General features: G+C 44.7%; 1 protein-coding gene across 2 annotated transcripts in view; it reads right to left on the minus strand.

Annotated features, from left to right (window-relative positions):
- Positions 1-625: 625 nt before the first annotated feature.
- LOC141133057 (peptidyl-prolyl cis-trans isomerase-like) overlaps positions 626-25,120 on the minus strand; it is a 68,558-nt gene continuing 44,063 nt past the window's right edge. The window contains exons 3-4 of one of the 2 annotated variants that reach the window (XM_073622167.1): positions 12,828-13,000; positions 626-1,552 (exon numbers count right to left, since the gene is read on the minus strand). In XM_073622167.1, coding sequence (XP_073478268.1) covers positions 1,402-1,552; positions 12,828-13,000 — 324 coding nt within the window. In that variant the 3' untranslated portion in view covers positions 626-1,401. The remainder of the gene's footprint in view (positions 1,553-12,827; positions 13,001-25,120) is intronic. The other variant, XM_073622166.1, reaches the window with a different exon arrangement.

The following is a 25,120-nucleotide window of genomic DNA, read 5'->3' on the forward strand; positions in this document are numbered from 1 at the left end:
ATGTCTGAGGTGAGGGGCCATCCATGCCCGGTGGAGGGATTTGTCACCATCCAGATATTGATCTCAGCTTAATTGTCACTGGTGGTCTTTGTCTTCTGATTTGGTCACTTCATTTTTTATACATTTATTTTATTTAAGGACTTTTATTTGCGCAGCACTTTTTATATGTTTTTCCCGTCTGGCAAAGGAGCTGTTATTTAACCCCTTGATGCCAGCAGCATGCATATATGCAGTTGCTTGTTGAGTGGGCCTTAATGCTAAACAGTCGCATATATGTGGCCCTGTTAGAACAACTTATCATGCTGAGACCATGCTCCCAGCACGGTAGCCGGTACCAGAAAGCTCCCGATGCATACCAGCGCTAGGGAGCTTTATGATCATGTGACCATGATCACATGATCAGAAACCCCACCTTCTGGCATCTGAAACACCTCGAAGGCCCGGGAGGCGCCAAGGGATTAAGCAAAAAGATGAAATGCATAGTAATAGTGTAACCTGCAGCATCCAATAAGATTCAAGCTTTCAGTTAACTGAAAATTACAGAAAAATTAAGGCAGGAATCTGATTTTACCATAGATGAGACCGTTCTACTTTTTTTTAATAATAATAAATAACACCATATTTCCTTCATATTTTATTTTTCTGTTTCAATATTTTTATTACGTTTCGAGAGAGTATGACAAGCCATGGTTTTCCCACGCAGGGGCAATATTGAACAGGCACATACAAAAGAAACAGCGTATGTACGTAGAATGATTAACATAACTTTAAACTGTTGCCAGGACCCAAAAGGGTCAGGGTAGAGGTAAGGCAAATAGCACGCGTTATACTATATTGTCCCCTAAGGGAAATCAGTCTCCATATAATGTCTGTCATATCAAGAATGAAGAGGAAAAGATAGACGGAGGAGGAATAAAAAGGGTAAAGAAGAAAAAGAAAGAGAGAAAGGCCCCAGGAGAGGGCGAGGAGTACCACGGACGCGGGACCTGCACAAGCAAAGTTTAAACATGATACAAACATTACATTGATGTAAGAGTCCTGAGTGTGCTTTCCCAGATGTAAACAGTTGATTTGCAAAGTGTGCTCCAGCAGAGGGTAGGAAAACATCAAAGGCAGTTGAGAGTGAGAACTACATGTAATAAATCTGCCATTAGTCAGAATGCACCGATTTCAACTATTGGGTATAATGGACTATTTCAGTAGTATGCAAAATGCGCAGGCAAGCTGCTGAAATGATCTGGTCACACACTGTGTCAATAAATAATGCTATTATATATACTGAGACTTTGTAGTTGACAAAGAATAAACGCATGTCGTCACTGAAGTCAGCTTTTCTGCATTGACTATGATGATGGTGTATGTTCAGGTCACATGGTATAGTGTTTCATTTGTGTGTCATTGTCAAGCAGAAGGTGTGTCCTCTAGGACTCCACAATCAGCGATCACAATCTTCTTGCTGGTCTTCCCACTGTTGGAGCCATAACTTTCCATCTTCTTCACGACTTCCATTCCTTCCACTACATTACCAAACACCACGTGTTTCCCATTCAGCCTTTGATTTAATGATAGCAACAGAGAAGAACAAAATATATGAGTATAGTGCAAGTTGAATTTGTTGGTGTCAATAAATTAAACAGAACTCTAGTTTTTGTCAACCACAAAGACTGATTTCATCTAGTGGCAGAAAGCTGTCTGAAGCAAAAAATATATTTTTTTAATAGTGCCTGATTTTAAATTAAAAAAAACAAAAAACCTGGAGTTCTGCTTTAAGGATCATTATCAGGTAGAACACACAAAAAAAGTTTTCTATATCAGTTTCATAGATTTCAGGGCTGTATTTATGGAAAGACATTAAGTCCTCATGCACACGGACGTTTTTACAGCTGCTTTTTTGAGCTTTTTTTGCAGCTTAAAAAGGCCTGTCTATGTTAGTCTATGGCTTCATGCCCACCTAGGCGTTTTTGAGCTGCAAGTGGCATAGGCGTTTTTAAGCTGTAAAAAAAACCCAGGACCAGTGGGTTCTGAGAGAAGTTTTTCAGCTGTAAAAACGCTCTAACGCTGAAAAACGCTCAAAAACGTCATTCACCAACGTTTTTTAGCGTTTTTGATCCATTGAAAAAAAAAAAAAAAAAAAAAATTTAAAAAAAAAACGCTCAAAAACGCTAACGCGGAAAAACGCTCAAAAACGCTCAAAAAACGCTCAAAAACGCTATTGCAAAAACGCTGAAAAACGCTGAAAAGAGTTTAAAAAAATCACTGCAAAGATACTGGCGTTTTCATAACGTTTTTTTAACAGCCTGTGTGCATGAGGGCTAATAGCTAACACCAACAACAACATTCAGTATGTAACAGTATGTAATTACCTTTCTTCAACGTTTGTTCCTTTATTCAACCAAACTGACTTGGTGGACATTGAAAGGTGGGGGATTGGCGTTTGGGGTTGGAAGTAGACGGGTATATCCATTCTTTCTATGCACACACATTAACCAAATTCCTGATTGTCTCTAACAATGTGTTCTAGTTTTATGTTTTAGAAGCAATTTATAATTACATGGCATTAATGCCCCATGTATCAAGATACCTAAGAACTTGGGATAAATGAAACCTATAGTTAGTGCCTTGTTATCCTTATGTACCTCATCTCAGGGATACTAAATGTTAGATGATGTTATGGTATCTTGTACATGAAACTTTGCCTCATCTTGCTATATTAAACACTTCAGCTCCGGAAGATTTACCCCCCTTCCTGACCAGGTCATTTTTTGCGTTACGACACTGCGTTACTTTAACTGACAATCAGGGGCGTTGCTTGGGGGTGGCTATTGGGGCTATAGCACCGAATCTGGGGCCCATAGCCCCGAGTCTCTTTCCGCAGGGTCCCTGCCTAACCAACGGGTTGCGGCTGGCGGGCTGGCTGCATGAGAGAGGCGGAGGAGAGGAAAGAAGCAAGCTCTTCACAGCCAGGCCTCTTCAATTTGGGAGCGAGGTGCGGCGAGCAGCAGAGAGATGACATAATTTCTCACTGTCCGTCACAAATCGGTGCTCTCCTGCCTTCACAGCAACCCAGATGTCACTTGCCAACTGATGTGGATTGTCACTTGCCATGCCAGCCAGTGCCACCAAATGTGCATTGACGCTGCATTGGTGGCAGGCTGACAGCACTGGTCCATTTAGTGAGAGCAGGAGAGCGGTGATGCGGGCGGGCAGTGAGAGATGATGTCATCTCACTGCTCCCCGCCGCACCTCCAACATTGAAGCAAGGGGGTCTGGCTGCAAAGTGGAGCTCCACGGTGGCTGGTGACGTGGCAAGTGACAATCTGCAAATGGTGGCAAGAGATGTGGCAAGTGACAATCTGCAAATGGAGGCAGGAGACGTGGCAAGTGACAATCCACATTTAGTGGCAGGTGACGGTGGCAAGTAAGATGCTGCATCTGGTGGCAGGAGATGTGGCAAGTGACACGCCCAGGGCTCCCACTGATTCTGCAGTATAGTGAGTTGAACCACTTCATTATATATTAGAATGTAACAATAAAAATAATGCACTTCAATCACCCTGACACCATATCAACCATTATGCCATGATGATTGAAGTGCCAACACCAGCCATTGCCCGTGAAAAATTGCTTACCACTGGTCCCCCCCGCTGGCATGCAAAAAGGTTGGTGACCGCTGCAATGGGCTCTAGCCCCAGATCTTTTGCAAGCCTAGCAACTCCCCTGCTGACAATTGTGTGGTCGTGCAACGATGTACCCAAATAACATTTTTGTCCTTTTTTTCTCACAAATAGAGCTTTCTTTTGGTGGTAAGTTATAGCATCTACAAACTATGGGATTTATTTATGGAATTTTTATTTATTTATTTATTTATTTATTTTTACTAGTAATGGCGGCGATGAGTGACTTATAGTGGGACTACAATATTGCAGCGGACAAATTGGACACTAACTGACACTTTTGTGGGGATCAGTGCCACTAATATAGTGATCAGTGCTAAAAATATGCACTGTCACTAGACTAATGACACTAGCTAGTAAGGGGTTAATATCAGGGGTGATCAAAGAGTTAACTGTGTGCCTAGCCGGTGTTTTCTTACTGTGGGGGAGGTGCTTTTACTAGGGGAAAGCATGGACCATGTTCTTGCTTTGCAGGAACACAGGATCCATGCCTTCCTTACTGACAGAACGGCAATGTGCCTTGTTTACATAGGCAGACTGCAGTTCTGCCTGTGTACTGAACAATCAGCGGGTGCTGGTGGACATCAGGTCCGTGGGACCAGCTGATTGGCTCCCGCTTCGTAGAATCACAGCGAGAGTGAGCCACCAGCGGCTTGCTTCCGCGCCTACTTCCCAGAAATGCAGGATTACGTACAGTGGGTATAAAAAGTCTACACACCCCTGTTAAAATGTCAGATTTCTGTGATGTAAAAAAGATTAGACAATGATAAATCATTTCAGAACTTTTTTCACCTTTAATGTGACCTGTAAACTGTACAACTAGATTGAACAACAAACTGAAATCTTTTAGGTAGAGGGAAGTAAAACTAAAAAAAACTAAAATAATATGCTTGCATAAGTGTGCACACCCTTACACTAATACTTTGTTGAAGCACCTTTTGATTTTATTACAGCACTCAGTCTTTTTGGGTATGGGTCTATCAGCACGGCACATTTTGACTTGGCAATATTTGCTCACTCTTCTTTGCAAAAACTTTCCAAATCTGTCAGATTGTGAGGGCATCTGTTGTGTACAGCCCTCTTGAAAACACCCCACAGATTTTGAATCAGATTCAGGTCTGGGCTCTGGCTGGGCCATTTCAAAACTTTCATCTTCTTCTGGAGAAGCCATTCCTTTGTTGATTTGGATGTATGGTTTGGGTCGTTTTCATGCTGAAAAGTGAAATTCCTCTTCATGTTCAACTTTCTAGCAGAAGCCTAAAAGTTTTGTGCCAATATTGACTGGTATTTGGAACTGTTCATAATTCCCTCTACCTTGACTAAGGCCCCTGTTCCAGCTGAAGAAAAACAGCCCCAAAGCATGATGCTGCCATCACCATGCTTCACGGTGGGTATGGTGTTCTTTTGGTGATGTGCAGTGTTGTTTTTGCACCAAACATATCTTTTGGAATTATGGCCAAAAAGTTCAACCTCGGTTTCATCAGACCACAACGCATTTTCCCACATGCTTTGAGAGCCATCAGATGTGTTTTTGCAAAATTTAGCAGGACTTGGATGTTTTTCTTCCTAAGAAAAGGCTTCCGTCTTGCCACTCTACCCCATAGCCCAGACATATGAAGAATACTGGAGATTGTTGTCACATGTACCACACAGCCAGTACTTGCCAGATATTCCTGCAGCTCCTTTAATGTTGCTGTAGACCTCTTGGCAGCCTCCCTCGTCTTTTCTTAAATTTTGGAGGGACGTCCAGTTCTTGGTAATGTCACCTTTGTGCCATATTTTCTCCACTTGATGATGACTGTCTTCATTGTGTTCAATGGTATATCTAATGCCTTGGAAATTCTTCTGTACTCTTCTCCTGACTGACACCTTTTAACAATGAGATCTCTCTGATGCTTTGGAAGCTCTCTGCGGACCATGGCTTTTGCTGTAGGATGCGACTAAGAAAATGTCAGGAAAGACCTACTAGAACAGCTGAACTTTATTTTGGGTTAATCAGAGGCTTTTAAATGATGGCAGGTGTGTACTGACTCCTATTTAACATGAGTTTGAATGTGATTGCCTATTTCTGAACACAGCTACATCCCCAGTTATAAGAGGGTGTGCACACTTATGCAATCACATTATTTTAGTTTTTTATTTTTACTTCCCTCCACCTAAAAGATTTCAGTTTGTTTTTGACCACTTGCTTACTGGGCACTTAAATCCTCCTCCTGCCCAGACCAATTTTCAGCTTTCAGTGCTGACGCACTTTGAATGACAATTGCGCGGTCATACAACACTGTACCCAAATGAAATTTTTATCATTTTTTTCAAACAAATAGAGCTTTCTTTTGGTGGTATTTAATCACAGCTGGGATTTTTATTTTTTTGTTAAACAAACAAAAAAAGATGGAAAATTTTGAAAAAAAAATCATGTTTAATAGTTTGTTATAAAATTTTGCAAACAGGTAATTTTTCTCCTTCATTGATATGTGCTGATGAGGCGGCACTGGTGGGCACTGATAGGCTTCACTGATAGGCACAGATAAGGCGGCACTGATGGGGACAGATAAGGCGGCACTGATGGGCACAGATAAGGTGGCACTGATGTGCCCTGATGGGTGGCACTGATGGGTGGCACTGATGGGCACTGATAGGTACCACTGATAGATGGCACTGATAGGTGGCACTGATGTGCAGCACTGTTGTTGAGGCACTGATTGTGGGCACTAATAGGTGGCACTGTGGGCACTAATGGGTGGCACTATGGGCACTGATGGGTGGCGCTGGTGGGCACTGGTAGGCGGCACTGTTGCCTATTGCTAGGTGGCACTGGCAGGGGGCACAGGTGGGCACTGAGGATCTGGCTGCAGCTCACCGTGATCGGGACTGATGTCCCTCTCACAGCCGCCGGCGATCAGCTTTTTTTTTTCTCCCCACGCAGTCAGCGCGAGGAGAAAGAATAGCCGATTACCGGCTCTGTTGACATCACATGATCAGCTGTCATTGGCTGACAGCTGATCACATGATAAGGGGTCGTATCGACCCCTTACTCCGATCTGTGATCCAGCGAGTCTCATAGACTCACTGAACACTGAGTGCACCTCGCGCGCCCTGCAGGGGGCGCACAGGCCGCTCGGGCATGGGAGGACATCAATAGACGTACTCCCGGCGAAACAGGTCCGCGCTGTAGCCGTCATTCGGCTATAGCACAGACCTGAAGTAGTTAATATAGGTCACATTAAAGGTGGGAAAAGTTCTAAAATGATTTATCTTTGTCTCATTTTTTTTACATCACAGAAACTTGACATTTTAACAGGGGTGTGCGGACGTTTTATGTCCACTGTATATATACGTGATCCTGCGCAGCTATAAAACTGCTATAGGGCGGTCGGAAACTGGTTAAGGTATAACTAAAAGCAAAACTTTTTTTTTAGCTTTGGATAGAGATGGGTTAGAACACCTGTCTATTGCTGTCTGTGCCCCCACCTGTCTATTGCTGTCTGAAAACCTACATTTTGCGTTGTCCCCAGAAAAGTAGTAGAGGGGAAATCTTCCAATGGGGAGACTATTTCTGGTGACCTGGAGGTCCCCAAGGAATTTCCTACATTTTTAGGGATTTCCTCTCACTTCCTGTTTGGCTATGGGACAGGAAGTGAAGGGAAATAACCACGATTGGACACAGATGGTGAAAAAAAAATCGAACAGGGGGTTATAACCTTCCCTTGCTCTATCAAAAATGAAAACAAACGTTTTGCCTATATTTCTACATTTAAAGTCACCCTTTAAGATGTTTTAAAAGAAAGGTCTGCTTAGCAGTGCCAAATAATGTGAGTTGTGAGGCTTGAATGTGCAGTCCCACCAACTTCTACTTCTGTAGTCTATAATATATAAGTCTGTAGTCTAATGGAATTAACCTCCAAGCTGCTCTGCTGCTCTCTGCCATGACATAGGAATGCCATAACATATAAGAACAGAGATATCAAGTTAAAGCGGACCTTCAGTCATTTTTTCATCTTTCCATCTATTAAATCTTCTGCCCTTGTTGTTTTAACTTTGGATAGTAAAACATTTTTTTTTCTGCCAGTAAATACCTTATACAGGTATTTAAAAAAAAAGCCTAGGCTTATGACATCATGGACAGCTCTGTCTCTCACTCTTGTGAGAGTTTGCCAGGAAGGGAGGGGGGATGAATCATAAAAGGGCCAATAAAGGCTGCAGAGCTGGAGCTGTGCCTCTGTGTGTAAATCCAGGAAGTGAACAGGCAGCAGCTTTAGCTGCCCACAGTTAAAATGGTTGCAGCCAGACTCAGTGGAGGGAGAGTCCGCATGCATGATTGGCAAGTACAGAATGACAGTATATATAAAATAATATGCAAAGTGGTTGGGGGGGAAGCTTCAGAATGGCAAATATGTTTTTATTACAAATGATGTGAGCAGACTGCAGTTCCTCTTTAAGGAAAAGCCTCTATAAATAATCCATTGCATACTGTATAGCCTTACTATACGCAACTCCCCACAAACAAAGTCTCTTTGTTTTAAAATAAGAATTTATTTAATTCTGTAAACCTAGTTACAGAATGTTGATAAAGATTTTAAAAATAACCTCTTATTCCCTGTCTATAAAGTGGAACTAAACGTTCTTATGTTTTACAGATCAAGATGGCTCCATCTTAGCTGCTATTTAGACCTACAGTTGCAATGGTGCTGCATATGTGACTAGCTACAGTATCTCACAAAAGTGGGTACACCCCTCACATTTTTGTAAATATTTTATTATATCTTTTCATGTGACAACACTGAAGAAATGACACTCTGCTACAAAGTAAAGTAGTGAGTGTACAGCTTGTATAAAAATGTAAATTTGCTGTCCCCTCAAAATAACTCAACACACAGCCATTAATGTCTAAACCGCTGGCAACAAAAGTGAGTACAGTCCAAATTGGGCCCAATTAGCCATTTTCCCTCCCTAGTGTCATGTGACTCGTTAGTGTTACAAGGTCTCAGGTGTGAAGGGGGAGCAGGTGTGTTAAATTTGTTGTTATCGCTCTCACTCTCTCATACTGCTCACTGGAAGTTCAACATGGCACCTCATGGCAAAGAACTCTCTGAGGATCTGAAAAAAAGAATTGTTGCTCTACATAAAGATTGCCTAGACCAGGCATGTCCAAAGCCCGGCCCACGGGCCAGTCGCGGCCTGTGTTCCAGTTTAATGCAGCCCCCCTGGTGATTTGGAGATATATATATATATATATATATATATATATATATATATATATATATATATATATATATATATTTATCTTTAGTGGCCCCCAGGGCCATAGAAGATATATATTGTATTTATTGGCGCTGCTTCGGAGGGGGCGGGATAAGCGCCGTCAGAGTGCATACAGGAGAATCTCCTATTTAACTCAGCGGCGTCTGTAATAGGAAGTCCCATCTCCTGGGCTGCCATTGGACGACTGCTCTGTCTATCATAGGAGGTGGGACTTTGTATTAAAGAGTCTGGTCAATATTCCTATCTTCAGGCATGTGATGAAGGGGCCCTGCTTGGCTCCGAAACGTTGCACTTATTCCTGTGATGTGATCTCTTTCATTAAAAAACCTTTGGACGGAAGTTGTCGATCCATGGTGTGCTGGCGAATATGTACACTTGTTTGTATTAAAGAGGCCGCCGAGGACACAGGAGATTCTCCTGTATATAATCTTTTGGTGCTCACCTGGCCCCCTCCCTGTCCCCTCTGAGGTTGCAGATGGGCATCGATCAGGCTGTACTGATGGCAATGGTGAGGCTGCATTCATGGCAAAGGTAAGGCTGCATTCATGGCAATGGTGAGGCTGCAAAGATTGCAATGGTAAGGCTGCATTGATTGCAGTGGTAAGGCTGCATTGATTGCAATGGTGAGGCTGCATTGATTGCAATGGTGAGGCTGCATTGATTGCAATGGTGAGGCTGCATTGATTGCAATGGTAAGGCTGCATTGATTGCAATGGTAAGGCTACATTCATGGCAATGGTGAGGCTGCATTGATTGCAATGGTAAGGCTGCATTAATTGCAATGGTAAAGCTGCATTAATGGCAATGGTAAGGCTGCATTCATGGCAATGGTAAGGCTGCATTCATGGCAATGGTGAGGCTGCATTCCTGGCAATGGTGAGGCTGCATTCTTGGCAATGGTGAGGCTGCAGATGGGCACTGATTAGGTTGCATTGATGGGCGCTGCCCCTTATTTTGCTTCACATTTCTTTATTTAAATTTTAAGCTTTTCCCTGAAACGTCCCTCTTAAAGTGAAGGTGCGTGTTATATGCAGATAAATACGGTATATCCAAATAGCACGCTCGAGCTCATCCTTATGCCCTGTACACACGGTCAGATTTTTCGACGGAAAAAGTGCGATCGGATTGTGTTGTCGGAAATTCCGATCATGTGTGGGCTCCATCGGACTTTTTCCGTCGGAATTTCCGACACACAAAGTTTGAGAGAAGGCTATAAAATTTTCCGAAACAAAATCCGATTGGTTAAATTCCGACCGTGTGTACACAAATCCGACGCACAAAGTGCCACGCATGCTCAGAATAAATTAAGAGACGAAAGCTATTGGCTACTGCCCCGTTTATAGTCCTGACGTACGTGTTTTACGTCACCGCGTTCAGAACGATCGGATTTTCCGACAACTTTGTGCGATTGTGTGTATGCAAGACAAGTTTGAGCCAACATCCATCGGAAAAAATCCATGGATTTTGTTGTCGGAATGTCCGATCAATGTCCGATCGTGTGTACAGGGCATAAGTCCTGAGCAGCGCTTGGGGATTCGTTGGTGGCCACAAAAGATATATATCCAAATAACATGCCTGAGCTCATCTCTTTACCACACACAGCCACAAAGGCAAGAGAATTCTCGTTGGGCAGTGTATTAGTGCTCAGACGAACACACATAGACCGAATTTTAATGGTTCAAAGAATGTCAGGCAAAATGGTCGGCCCTCACGCATGTTCACTCAATCAAATCTGGTCCACTTTGAAAAAAGTTTGGACACCCCTGGCCTAGGCTATAATTGCCAAGATCCTGTAACTGAGCTGTAGCACAGTAGTAAAGACCATACAGCGGTTTAACAGGACAGATTCCACTCATAACAGGCCTTGTCAAGGTCGATAAAAGAAGTTGAGTGCACGTGCTCAGCATTATATCCAGAGGTTGTCTTTGGGATATAGACATATGAGTGCTGCCAGCATTGCTGCAGAGGTTGAAGGTGTGGGGCATAGGCGTGCGCAAGGGGTGTGCCAGGTGTGCCTGGGCACACCCTAATACTGGGGTTGGCAACCTGTCAATGGTGGGCAGGTGACAGGAAAATCGCAATTCTTCCTTTCCGACCCTCAGAACCTGGACAGGAGAGGTCTCGGGGTGCAATTTACTGGATCTGATCTGTATTTTCCTCCTGCAGTAGCTGAAAGTAGGCTTCTCCTCCTCTCCCTTTTGTCAACATTTATCTGCCACAGGAGGAAAATATAAGGGATCGGTACTAAGATATGCCACCCCGCCACCCCTCCTTTCACTGTTCCTCTTCCTTCTGTTGCACGGGTCCCCCATGTACTCCCTTGCTCCCCCTTCTTCCCATTGTTTCAGGATGGAGAGTGGGGAAGAGGCCGATAAATATGTCAAACGCAAATGTGTTGGATCTTTGGGGTGCACACCCTAATGCAATAGGCTGCGCACACCTATGGTGTGGGGGGTCAGCCTGTCAATGCTGTCATGGTCTGCATGGCTGTCGTCCCAGAAGGAAGCCTCTTCCAAAGATGATGCTCAAGAAAGCCTGCAAACAGTTTGCTGAAGACAAGCACACTAAGGACATGGATTACTGGAACCATGTCCTGTGGTCTGATGAGACCAAGATAAACTTATTTGGTTCAGATGGTGTCAAGCGTGTGTGGTGGGTGAGGTGAGGAGTACAAAGACAAGTGTGTCTTGCCTACAGTCAAGCATGGTGGTGGGAGTGTCATGGTCTGGGGCTGCATGAGTGCTGCTGGCACTGGGGAGCTACAGTTCATTGAGGGAACCATGAATGCCAACATGTACTGTGACATACTGAAGCAGAGCATGATCCCCTTCCTTTGGAGACTGGGCCGCAGGGCAGTATTCCAACATGATAACAGTGGCCACACAAAATATTAACACTTTGGGCCCAATTTGGACATTTTCACTTAGGGGTGTACTCACTTTTGTTGCCAGCGGTTTACACATTAATGGCTGTGTGTTGAATTAAATTTGAGGGGACAGCAAATTTTCACTGTTATACAAGCTGTACACTCACTACTTTATATTGCAGCAAAGTGTTGTCACATGAAAAGATATAATAAAATATTTACAAAAATGTCAGGGGTGTACTCACTTTTAGTGAGATAGTGTATGACACCAGCCATACGAGGGCTAGAATCTTTGGTTGAGAGATGACAGAAGCACAATGGCAACTGTGAGAATTATCACGAGGGCCATACTGTAAGAAACAGAAAATCAAGTATTTAAAATGTTTATATGCAGTATTTTCATTTCAACATATTATTTGTATTCCTATTTAAAGTATTTTTGAAGTTGCTAGAAAATGTGACTACTCCAGGAAGAGTCAGTTCCCCAGCACAGCCCCTTCCTTCCTTGCACGTCATAACCCTCTCCTCTTCGGGAAGTGTCTAATTACTGTCTGGCCGTCCAGACAGTTTTCCATTCTATCGAGAACAAAAAAAGGTCTTGGCTATAGATGCACTCCTAACACCATATTCTTTCATTGAAAATCTTTTGCCCCATACACACGATCGGATTTTCGGACAACAAAACCGTGGATTTTTTTCCGAAGGATGTTGGCTCAAACTTGTCTTGCATACACACAGTCACACAAATGTTGGCCCAAAATTCTGAACGTGGTGATGTACAAGACGTACCACGAGCCTAGAAAAAGGAAGTTCAATAGCCAGTGCGGCTCCTTCTGCTTGATTCCGAGAATGTGTGAACTTTTGTGCGACAGACTTGTGTACACACGATCGGAAATTCCAACAAGTTTAGTTGGTGGAAAATTTAAGAACCTGCTCTCAAACATTTGTGGGCAGAAATTCTGACAGCAAATGTTCGATGGAGCATACACACGGTTTGCTATTAGCTATGCTATCAATGATCTTACCAATCGGCCTTGATAGTTGATATAAAGAACTGAGAGCCATTACTGTTGGGCCCCGCGTTGGCCATGGCGAGGACACCTGGGGTACTGTGCTTCAAAATGAAATTTTCATCTTCAAACTTACCACCGTATATTGATTTACCTCCAGTGCCATTGTGATTGGTGAAGTCACCACCCTGGAATTAAGATGGAAAGTGGAAAGAGTTGAGTACAATATGTATATTAGATGACACTGATCAGGGATAAGATCATAGATTTGCTTGTGGGTCACATTGTAATCCTTTTACATTCACCTCAATATTTGCTCACACAGGAGTCACCAAATCACTAATATTCTCATGTTGATACTTCTGATGTGCAGAGAATCACACACATCTGCATGAACATATTTAAATGATTTTAAAAAGTTGTCAATTTACCATAGGTGTGCGCAGCCTATTACATTAGGGTGTGCACCCCAAAGTTCCAACAGACATAAATGCCACCTTCTGTCACAGGAAGAGGGCTCTGGTGGTGGGAGGCAGTCGATTGGGAGCATATTATGGTACACCCTAAATACTGGTGTAACATGTTCCTAAAGTTAAACCTATACTTTTATATAATGGGGGCATTTACACTGACCACTGGAACCCCTGACCACCCACCTGGTGCTGCTTCTGGATAATGCTAATGCACATGGGGTGATTAGGGTGTGCCCAGGCACATCCGGCACACCCTGTGCGCACGCCTATGCAATTTACCTTTTGTGCAGCTCCTGTTATATTTTCATCATCCATCCTCTGCCCTTTCACTGTTTACTGCTGATGCTTTTAAATATCCATTTTAACCATCTCCATGCTGTGTATGAATGAAAAACTCAACAAACGCTTCATGGTAACTGCTGCTTTACATATACACTAAATATACACTCACTGGCCACTTTCTTAGGTACACCTCGCTAGTACCGGGTTGGACCCCCTTTTGCCTTCAGAACTGCCTTAATTCTCCGTGGCATAGATTCAACAAGGTGTTGGAAACATTCCTCAGAGATTTTGGTCCATATTAACTTGATAGCACCACACAGTTACTGCAGATTAGTCGGCTGTACATCCATGATACGAGTCTCTCGTTCCATCACATCCCAGAGGCGCTCTATTGGATTGAGATCTGGTGATTGTGGAGACCATTGGAGTACAGTGACCTCATTGGCATGTTCAAGAAACCAGATTGAGATGGTTTGAGCTTTGTGACATGGTGCATTATCCTGCTGGAAGGAGCCATCAGAAGATGGGTACACTGTAGTCATAAAGGGATGGACATGGTCAGCAGCAATACTCAGGTAGGTCGTGGTGTTTAAACGATGCTCAATTGGTACTAAGGGGCCCAAAGTGTGCCAAGAAAATATCCCCCACACCATTACACCACCACCACCAACCTGAACTGTTGATACAAGGCAGGATGGATCCATGATTTCATGTTGTTTTTATGTCAAATTCTGACCTTACCATCTGAATGCCCCAGCTGAAATAAGGACGCATCAGACCAGGCAATGTTTTTCAAATTGTCCAATTTTGGTGAGCCTGTGCAAATTGTAGCCTCAGTTTCCTGTTCTTAGCTGACAGGAGTGCACCCTGGGTGGTCTTCTGCTGCTGTAGCCCATCTGCTTCAAGGTTCAATGTGTTTTGCATTCAAAGATGGTATTCTGCATACCTTGGCTGTAACGAGTGGTTATTTAAGTTACTGTTCCCTTTCTATCATCACAAATTGACCATTCTCCTCTGACCTCTGACATCAACAAGGCATTTTAGTTCCACACAGCTGACGCTCACTGGATATTTCCTCTTTTTCGGACCATTCTCTGTAAACCCTAGAGATGGTTGTGTGTAAAAATCCCAGTAGATCAGCAGTTTTTGAAATACTCAAAATCACTTAAATCCCCTTTCTTCCCCATTCTGATGATTAGTTTGAACTTCACCACGACTAGATGCCTAAATGCATTGAGTTGTTGCCATGTGATTGGCTGAATAGCAGTTTGTGTTACCAAACAATTGAACAGGTGTACCTAATAAATGATTTTATTTAATAAAGCTAGAGAAGGCAAAATTTGTCACAATTCTGCAGAGAAACCAATCAGCATCCAGGTTTTATTGCTAAAGCATAATTAAACAAGCTGAGGTTAGATGCTGATTTGTGACTAATTTAGCCCTCTCTAGCTTTAGTAAATAAACCCCAAAGTGGCTGGTAAGTGTATATATCAAGCATTTATTCAAGTGTCTCATCAGTTCCTAACTAATGAATTAACAAACACTGCCCAGGCCCATCTCGCAATCAATTTAGATCAGGCACAGCCAGGGAGTACAGGATACAAGTACTATTTATGCACAAGTACCAATCAGTTCGTCTCAAGCAGAAACAAGAAAAAAATTATCAAAGAACCGTGCTCCAGTCCCGACAGACTGCAATTGAACTTGCATTTTCTTTTACAAATCTTTCTTTCTTTGTCCGATTCCTACTCTGTCCACCCTGTAAAACGCTCCCTCTACCTTTCCTTCTCGCAATAGTATCATCTCTTCTCAAAATCTCATTACTTTACCCCATTTTTTTCCACCACACAGTTTAAATATATCAGCCTCACTCCTACCCTCTCTCTATTACTGCACTCACCACATCCTGATAATACTGAACCCTCATGTTGACATAAACTCCCAGATAGTGGGGTATGTGCACTCATATAAATCTCACTTCCATCTTACACCCCTCCACCTCCTGCTTCCCCTGGATGCGTGATGAAGGGGTACTCTGTGGCTACGAAATGTCAATATCCTTTGCTGTGATGTGATCGTTTAATAAAGAGTTGGACCCTATTATGGGGTTTCCTGGTGTGCTGGTGACAAATTCCTGGTTCCAGTTGGTGGTCACTGCAGAACCACCTACTTTTCAACCCTTTTCAGGAACATGTGCATTCGGAATATTGCTCAGAGCTCTCTGCTCCTTCTTCCCCATATGCCTGAGGTACTTCCCCTGGCATTCTGACAAACTGACAACACCATAAGTTGCAAAAGATATAACTGAGCTGAGTAAAGCTCAAACCCTCCAAGACTTCACCCTGTATAAATCTGCCCTCCTAAAATATAATGCCTCCCTCTGTGCTGCCAAACGGATCTAGTTCAGCACTCTCTGTAGCACCCTCTCATCCAGTCCTCATTAACTCTTTTCAACCTCTAATTCTCTGATCAATTCATTTACTGCTCATGACATTGCCAAACATAAACCAAGATATACTTTGTAACAACATGTTAATTGTTCAGCTATCTCCTACACTTCACCTACCCTGTCTACCATTAGAGATGGGCCAAACACCCCCTGGTTCAGTTTGCACCAGATAAGGGTCTGGTATGGATTTGGGGGGGGGGGATGCGGTTTTTTAAAAACATTTTGGCGTGGGGTTCCCTTAAAATCCATACCAGACCCTTCAGTCTGGTATGGATTTTGGGGGGAACCTCCACGCCAACATTTTTTTTTTTAAACGCCATGGGGTCCCCCAAAAATCCAGCACCCCCCCTCAGCAACCATACCAGGCTACATGCCCTCAACATGGGGGTGTTTTGGGGCGGGGGGCTCTGCTCCCCCTCACCCCAAAGCACCTTGTCCCTATGTTGATAGGGACAAGGGCGTCTTCCCGATAACTCTGGGCGGTGGTTGTGGGGGTCTGCGGGCAGGGGGCTTATAGGAATCAGGAATCCCCCTTTAACAAGGGGGACCCCAGATCCCCCCCCCATGTGCATGAGAAAGGGGTACATTGTACCCCTACTCGTTGACCAAAAAAAGTGTCAATAAGAAGAAAAAACACAAACAGTTTTTGACAATTCCTTTTATTTAAAAAATTTAAAAAAATGTCCCCTGATGTATATCAATCATGACACCCACCGCACCACCAGACACAGAGAAAGAAAAAGCTCCACCAGTGAGGAAGGCTGACCACTTAATGCCTGCTCTGCGGGGTTACAGTTTCCTAAATAGGTAAGGGACGTGGCACCTGGTGGCATCACCTGGTGACCCCGCCCCCTTGTGATGTCACTGACCCAGCATGCACCGGTCGGTGACATTACACCTATTTAAAAACTGTCAAGCGGCAGAGCAGGCATTCGGCGGTCAGCCTTCCTCGTGGGTGAATCGTTTTTTTTTTTTGGTCCAGCGGTGGTGGCGGGCGTTGTACTTGACAATGAATCTACATCGGGGGACATTGTTTTTTTATTTTTTAATAAAGGTATTGTCAAAAAATGTGTTTGTGTTTTTTGTTCTTATTGACACTTTTTTCGGTGAATAAGTAGGGGTACAATGTACCCCATACTCATTCACATAGTGAGGCCAGGATCTGGGGTCCCCCTTGTTAAAGGGGGCTTCCAGATTCCGATAAGCCTCCTACCCACAGTCCACCATAACTACTGGCTAGGGTTGTGGTGAAGAGGCCCTTGTCCCCAGCTCCCCTAAGCATCACCCTCATGTTGAGGGCATGTGGCCTAGCATGATTCAGGAGGGGGGGCACGCTCGCCCCTTTTCCTGGCCTACCAGGCTGCATGCTCGGATAAGGGTCTAGTATGGATTGTGGTGGGGACCCCACAACATTTTTTTTTTTTTTTTACAATTTGGCATGGGGTTGCCCTTACAATCCATACCCGACCCGAAGCCCACTGACAGCTGATGACTCATCCATTGTTAAAGACGCAGCGGCCCCGCTCCATAACAACCAGCTATTCACTGTGCACTGATTGGGCAAAGCTTTGCCCAATCAGGGCTTAGAACTCACTGTGCTGTGCACAGTGAGTGAGGTGTGAGGTGTGAGGTGCTTGGCGAGTGAACAGGCAATGTTCGGAACGAACCATTCGCCCAACACTATTTACCACCATATTTGATACTTTCTTCTTTTGACCCTGTTACTACAGAGGAGCTTGCCAAACTCTTCTCAGATGTCTACATAATCACCTGGACCCTGCTCCCTCACAACTACCCTGGTGACCCTCTATTGCTCTATTCTATGCTCTCTATTTCACATCTTCAATCTCTCCTACTCAGCTGGCATTTTCCTCTCTCCTCCAAAACATGTACTCATCACCCTCATACTTAAAAAACACTTACTGGACCTCACCAGTCTCAGGGCCGATCCCAGGCGGGTGCATGGGGTGCAGTGCACCCAGGCGCCAGAGGTGGGGGCGCTGAAGCGCCAGAGTGCTCCCCTCCCTCCTCCTCCTCCTCCCCTCCGTGTCCAGAGGTGGCTCTGTCCGCAGGTCACCGCAGCGGAGCAGCCGCTGTGTTTTACGCTAGTAGAGCCCGTCTCCCCTCCCTCCTCCTCCTGTCTGAGAACTAGGAGAGCAGCCACCGGAGATCGGAGCGGCTGGTCTCTGTGTTGAGAAAGACCAGCCGCACAGTGATTTCGTTGGGGGGGGCGGTCCGTGCCTGCAGCCTGACACAGGTTCTCTCCTCCTCTGTCTCTCACTCCCGCTTAAGCTGCTGCCTGTCTAGATCTGCTCTTCACCTGGGTGGTGCGGCTGCACACTGTCCTCTCTAGCTGCCGCCTGGGTGTTAATGGGTCTGTACTAATAGAGGGAGGTTTGTCCCTGGGGCGGTCTGTACTAATGGGGGGGTTTGTCCTGGGGGGGTCTGTACTAATGGGGAGGTTGTCCTGGGGGGGTCTGTACTAATGGGGGGGTTGTCCTGGGGGGGTCTGTACTAATGGGGGGTTGTCCTGGGGGGGTCTGTACTAATGGGGGGTTGTCCTGGGGGTCTGTACTAATGGAGGGGGTTTGTCCTGGGGTGGTTAATGGAGGGGGGTTTGTTCTGGGGGGTCAGTACTAATGGAAGGGGAGTTGTTCTGGGGGGGTCTGTACTAATGGGGGGGTTGTCCTGGGGGGGTCTGTACTAATGGGAGAATTGTCTTGGGGGGGTCTGTACTAATGGGAGGGTTGTCTTGGGGGGGTCTGTACTAATGGAGGGGGGGTTGTCCTGGGGGGTCTGTACTAATGAAGGGGGGATTTGTCCTGGGGGTCTGTACTAATGGAGGGATTTCTCCTGGGGGGTCTGTACTAATGGAGGGGGGTTGTCCTGGGGGGATCTGTACTAATGGAGGGGGGGTTGTCCTGGGGGGGTCTGTACTAATAAAGGGGGGGTTGTCCTGGGGGGTCTGTACTAATGGAGGGGGGTTTCTCCTGGGGGGTCTGTACTAATGGAGGGGGGATTTGTCCTGGGGGGGTCTGTACTAATGGAGGGGGGATTTGTCCTGGGGGGGTCTGTACTAATGGAGGGGGGATTTGTCCTGGGGGGGTCTGTACTAATGGAAGGGGTTTGTTCTGGGGGGGTCTGTACTAATGGAGGGGGGGTGTTTGTCAGGGGGGGTCTGTACTAATGGAGGGGGGTTGTCCTGGGTGGGTCTGTACTAATGGAGGGGGGTTTGTCCTGGTGGGGGTCTGTACTAATGGAGGGGGGGTTTGTCCTGGGGGGTCTGTACTAATGAAGGGGGGATTTGTCCTGTGGGGGTCTGTACTAGTGGAGGGGGGGTTCTCTTGTATCATGTCTTCAGTCTCTGACCTTCTCTTGTATCATGCCTGCAGTCTCTGACCATCTCCTGTATCATGTCTGCAGTCTCTGACCTTCTCTTGTATCATGTCTGCAGTCTCTGACCATCTCCTGTATCATGTCTGCAGTCTCTGACCTTCTCTTGTATCATGTCTTCAGTCTCTGACCATCTCCTGTACCATGTCTGCAGTCTCTGACCATCTCCTGTACTATGTCTGCAGTCTCTGATCATCTCCTGTACTATGTCTGCAGTCTCTGACCATCTCCTGTACTATGTCTGCAGTCTCTGACCATCTCTTGTATCATGTCTGCAATCTCTGACCAGCTTATGTACCATGTCTGCAGTGTCTGACCTTCTCTTGTATCATGTCTGCATTCTCTGACCATCTCCTGTATCATGTCTGCAGTCTCTGACCTTCTCTTGTATCATGTCTTCAGTCTCTGACCATCTCCTGTACCATGTCTGCAGTCTCTGACCATCTCCTGTACTATGTCTGCAGTCTCTGATCATCTCCTGTACTATGTCTGCAGTCTCTGATCATCTCCTGTACTATGTCTGCAGTCTCTGACCATCTCCTGTACTATGTCTGCAGTCTCTGACCATCTCTTGTATTATGTCTGCAATCTCTGACCAGCTTATGTACCATGTCTGCAGTGTCTGACTGTCTCTTGTATCATGTCTACAGTCTCTGACCATCTCCTGTACTATGTCTGCAGTCTCTGGTCATCTCCTCTACTATGTCTGCAGTCTCTGACTGTCTTTTGTATCATGTCTGCAGTCTCTGACCATCTCCTGTACTATGTCTGCAGTCTCTGACCATCTCCTGTACTATGTCTGTAGTCTCTGATCATCTCCTGTACCATGTCTGCAGTCTCTGATCATCTCCTGTACCATGTCTGCAGTCTCTGATCATCTCCTGTACTATGTCTGCAGTCTCTGATCATCTCCTGTACCATGTCTGCAGTCTCTGATCATCTCCTGTACCATGTCTGCAGTCTCTGATCATCTCCTGTACCATGTCTGCAGTCTCTGATCATCTCCTGTACTATGTCTGCAGTCTCTGATCATCTCCTGTACCATGTCTGCAGTCTCTGATCATCTCCTGTACTATGTCTGCAGTCTCTGATCATCTCCTGTACCATGTCTGCAGTCTCTGATCATCTCCTGTACTATGTCTGCAGTCTCTGATCATCTCCTGTACCATGTCTGCAGTCTCTGACCATCTCCTGTACTATGTCTGCAGTCTCTGACCATCTCTTCTATCATGTCTGCAGTCTTTGACCGTATCCTGTATTATGTCTGGGGACTCTTTCTAACAGAAGCCCTCTCTGTGTGCATCAGAGAGACTCCCCTTCAGGTCTCATTAGTGTTCTCTCTTCCTGTATTTTCTTTATTGTTAAGAGATCATGGGAGGATTTCAAGGTAACAAAGACTTCTTAGGGGAGCAGCTCTGTATTTGAGTCGTTGCCATAGAATCATTTGTAAAGGGGAGGAGTTGGTAAGATGACCACGCCCATGTGGGGGGCGCCAGAAATATTTCTGCACCCAGGTGTCTGTGACCCTAGGATCGGCCCTGACCAGTCTAATCATTTCCAAAGACCCTTTTGCTCCTATTTATCTCTAAACTCCTAGAACACATAGTTTACAACTGTCTGGGCCACTTCCTTACTAACAAAAACCTTCTTGATCACATAAAGTCTGGCTTTTGCCTGCAACACTCCACAGAAACTGCCCTACTGTTTTAACGACATACGAACTGCTAAAACCAGTGGCCACTACACACCTCTGCTCCACCTCAAAAAACTGCATTCCCTTGACTCTGCTCTCCCCTGGTTCTCCTCCTGCCTAACTAATTGTTCCCTTAGCATCACTTACAACTCTATTTTCTCCTCTCCGTTTCCTCTTTCTCTAGGGGTCCTCCAAGGCTCTGTCCGTGAACCTCTTCTATTCTATAGTATATCTGCTCCCTTGGTCAGGATACTTCCCATGGCTTCCATTACCACCTCTTCTCATACTTTCAGTCTGCTCGCCAATCATTTATTTACTAAATGACATATGAGAATGGATGTCACACCACTTCCTAAAACTAAATCTTTCTACTAAAGGAAAAGTATAGAAAAGCTATTTTGGCTATACTTCTCCTGTAGGTCACAGAAGTGCAGTTCGTTCTGCACTCCTGGGACCATTTTCAGCCAACAACGGCTAAAGTCCACTGTCGGCTGATAAAACTCAGCTGGTCCCAACCATACGATCTGCTGAGAGCCTGAGCCAGCCCCTCCCGACCACTTAACAGCCGGGCACAGCAGAGAACCAATGACTGACAGTCACAGCTCTCTGCTCAGAGCGGAGGGGGAGAACTGAGTGATCAGAGGTTTTTGATTGCTCAGTTCTCACTGCAGAGCCGGCAGGAGACAGATGCAACATCGGATCGATGCTGCATCCACCTAGGTGAGTATATATTTATATTTTTTTAAAGTCCATACTTCTCTTTTAGATTAGTTCAATATGCTAACAACACCATACAAAGTCATTTACCATTCTGCCACCAACCTAGTCTCAAAAAATCACCCAAACGGTCCTTTCCGATCATCCCAAGACCTCCAGCTCTCTAGCTACCTCGTCACCTCCTCGGATGCTCCACAACTTCTCCAGAGCCTCTTCAGAAGGCCAGCCATACACGGTTTGAAATTTTGGCCGGTTCAGCAGGAATTGATGAATTGATTGATCAACTTCGGTACAACCAGCCTGCCGAATTCACTTCCAATTATTGCAAACAGTTGCTATAGCTGCTAGCGATAATCACTGTCCTCTCCAGGTGGGGACGGCTTCCCTTGTCCCCCTGCCAGGAGAAGACAATTGCTCAACAGGAGGGATTCCCCTGTGAACAATGTCTATGTTGATGGGGGAATCGTGCAAATTTCTGTCTTGCAACCCATGGTTGCAGGAAAGAAATTCACACCATCTATGGCCTACCTAACAATTGAACTTTCAATTTCTGCATCAACTCATCTGCACACAGTTGTTACATTTTGTATCACTTGCTCCTCCCTTTTAGATTGAAAGCTTCTATGAGCAGGATCTTCTTAACCTCTTGTCTTGAATTGTATTGTAACTATGCTAACTCCCTAAACATTATAAAGCACAGCACAAACTGCTGGCACAGCATGAGTCCTGTATAATAATAATGTGTAAACTGATTCTTCCCAAACAGAGATCCAACTGTCCAAGGAAGAGAGAAACAATGTGAAGATTTTTAGTAATGAGGTAGAGGGAAAGCGTACTGATAGAAAAGAAAGATCTTTGAAGATAATAAAGGATATTTTTCTGATTGCAATTGGATTGGCTAATGCCTGTCACTGCGATAGCATTACTGAATGGCTTTATTAATACAATCCTGGCTTCTTTGTTTATGTATCATGATAGTTTAATGTTTTATCTGGAAAAAGTAAACCCTTTTATGTACAAGTAACCCATATGTGGGGCGGCAAAAAGCTGGCCTTTAATGGCCCCACACCGCACATGTGCTGCTAGGCGGACAGTGTTTATGTGCTGGGAGCACACTCCCTGCATGCTCCCAGCACAAGGACTAAGCTGCCGAAATTGGCTCTCGAGAAAAAATCGGTAGCCGGCAGGTCCGGCTTCTGATCATGTGATCGCTATGAAAACCAATCATAGTGGTCACATGATCACCGATCCTTCCCCTGGGCATTAAGAACTTTTAAAAGGGATGCCAGGGCGGGTGGGAAGGGGTTAAAAATTGTACATGGTTAAGGAAGAGTTTGGCAGGTAAAGATGAACTGGACTGCATCTTTGATTACATACAAATGAACTAGTAAACACAACGAAACAATACTTTTTTTTTTTTTAATTGACATTGCATTGTATTTGTGTGACTTGTGTAACTAGTGACAATGTCGTTTTACAAAGGCCTGGCTATATTTTGACAATCACTCCCGCTGTGTAATACAAAGCCATTCTTGGCTGTCATAAAGGCTGGGGGAGTGGTGGCAGGGGAAGAGCAGGAAATATTAAATGTACCCTAGAAACTTTGTTAAAGTTTTTGAATTACAGTGGGGACAGAAAGTATTCAGACCCCCTTAAATTTTTCACTCTTTGTTATATTGCAGCCATTTGCTAGAATCATTTAAGTTCATTTTTTTCCTCATTAATGTATACACAGCACCCCATATTGACAGAAAAACACAGAATTGTTGACATTTTTGCAGATTTATTAAAAAAGAAAAACTGAAATATCACATGGTCCTAAGTATTTAGACCCTTTGCTGTGACACTCATATATTTAACTCAGGTGCTGTCCATTTCTTCTGATCATCCTTGAGATGGTTCTACACCTTCATTCAACTCCAGCTGTGTTTGATTATACTGATTGGACTTGATTAGGAGAGCCACACACCTGTCTATATAAGACCTTACAGCTCAAAGTGCATGTCAGAGCAAATGAGAATCATGAGGTCAAAGGAACTGTCTGAAGAGCTCAGAGACAGAATTGTGGCAAGGCACAGATCTGGCTAAAGTTACAAAAAAATTCTGCTGCACTTAAGGTTCCTAAGAGCACAGTGGCCTCCATAATCCTTAAATGGAAGACGTTTGGGACGACCAGAACCCTTCCTAGAGCTGGTCGTCCAGCCAAACTGAGCTATCGGGGGAGAAGAGCCTTGGTGAGAGAGGTAAAGAAGAACCCAAAGATCACTGTGGCTGAGCTTCAGAGATGCAGTCGGGAGATGGGAGAAAGTTGTAGAAAGTCAACCATCACTGTAGCCCTCCACCAGTCCGGGCTTTATGGCAGAGTGGCCCGACGGAAGCCTCTCCTCAGTGCAAGACACGTGAAAGCCCGAAGGACTCCAAGATGGTGAGAAATACAATTCTCTGGTCTGATGAGACCAAGATAGACCTTTTTGGCCTTAATTCTAAGCAGTATGTGTGGAGAAAATCAGGCACTGCTCATCACCTGTCCAATACAGTCCCAACAGTGAAAGCATGGTGGTGGCAGCATCATGCTGTGGGGGTGTTTTTCAGCTGCAGGGACAGGACAACTGGTTGCAATCGAGGGAAAGATGAATGCGGCCAAGTACAGGGATATCCTGGACGAAAACCTTCTCCAGAGTGCTCAGGACCTCAGACTGGGACGAAGGTTTACCTTCCAACAAGACAATGACCCTAAGCACACAGCTAAAATAACGAAGGAGTGGCTTCACAACAACTCTGTGACTGTTCTTGAATGGCCCAGTCCGAGATCTGACTTAAACCCAATTGAGCATCTCTGGAGAGACCTAAAAATGGCTGTTCACCAATGTTTACAATCCAACCTGACAGAACTGGAGAGGATCTGCAAGGAGGAATGGCAGAGGATCCCCAAATCCAGGTGTGAAAAACTTGTTGCATCTTTCCCAAAAAGACTCATGGCTGTATTAGATAAAAAGGGTGCTTCTACTAAATACTGAGCAAGGGGTCTGAATACTTAGGACCATGTGATATTTCAGTTTTTCTTTTTTAATAACTCTGCAAAAATGTCAACAATTCTGTGTTTTTCTGTCAATATGGGGTGCTATGTGTACATTAATGAGGAAAAAAATTAACTTAAATGATTTTAGCAAATGGCTGCAATATAACAAAGAGTGAAAAATTGAAGGGGGTCTGAATACTTTCCGTTCCCCACTCTATGTATCACTTTCAGGCACTACTGCCTCTCACTGCTATTCTCAGGAAATTTGGACTGAGTTTTGGT

This window comes from Aquarana catesbeiana, linkage group LG03 (assembly GCF_042186555.1).
Source record: "Aquarana catesbeiana isolate 2022-GZ linkage group LG03, ASM4218655v1, whole genome shotgun sequence".
Classification (NCBI taxonomy): Eukaryota; Metazoa; Chordata; class Amphibia; order Anura; family Ranidae; genus Aquarana; species Aquarana catesbeiana.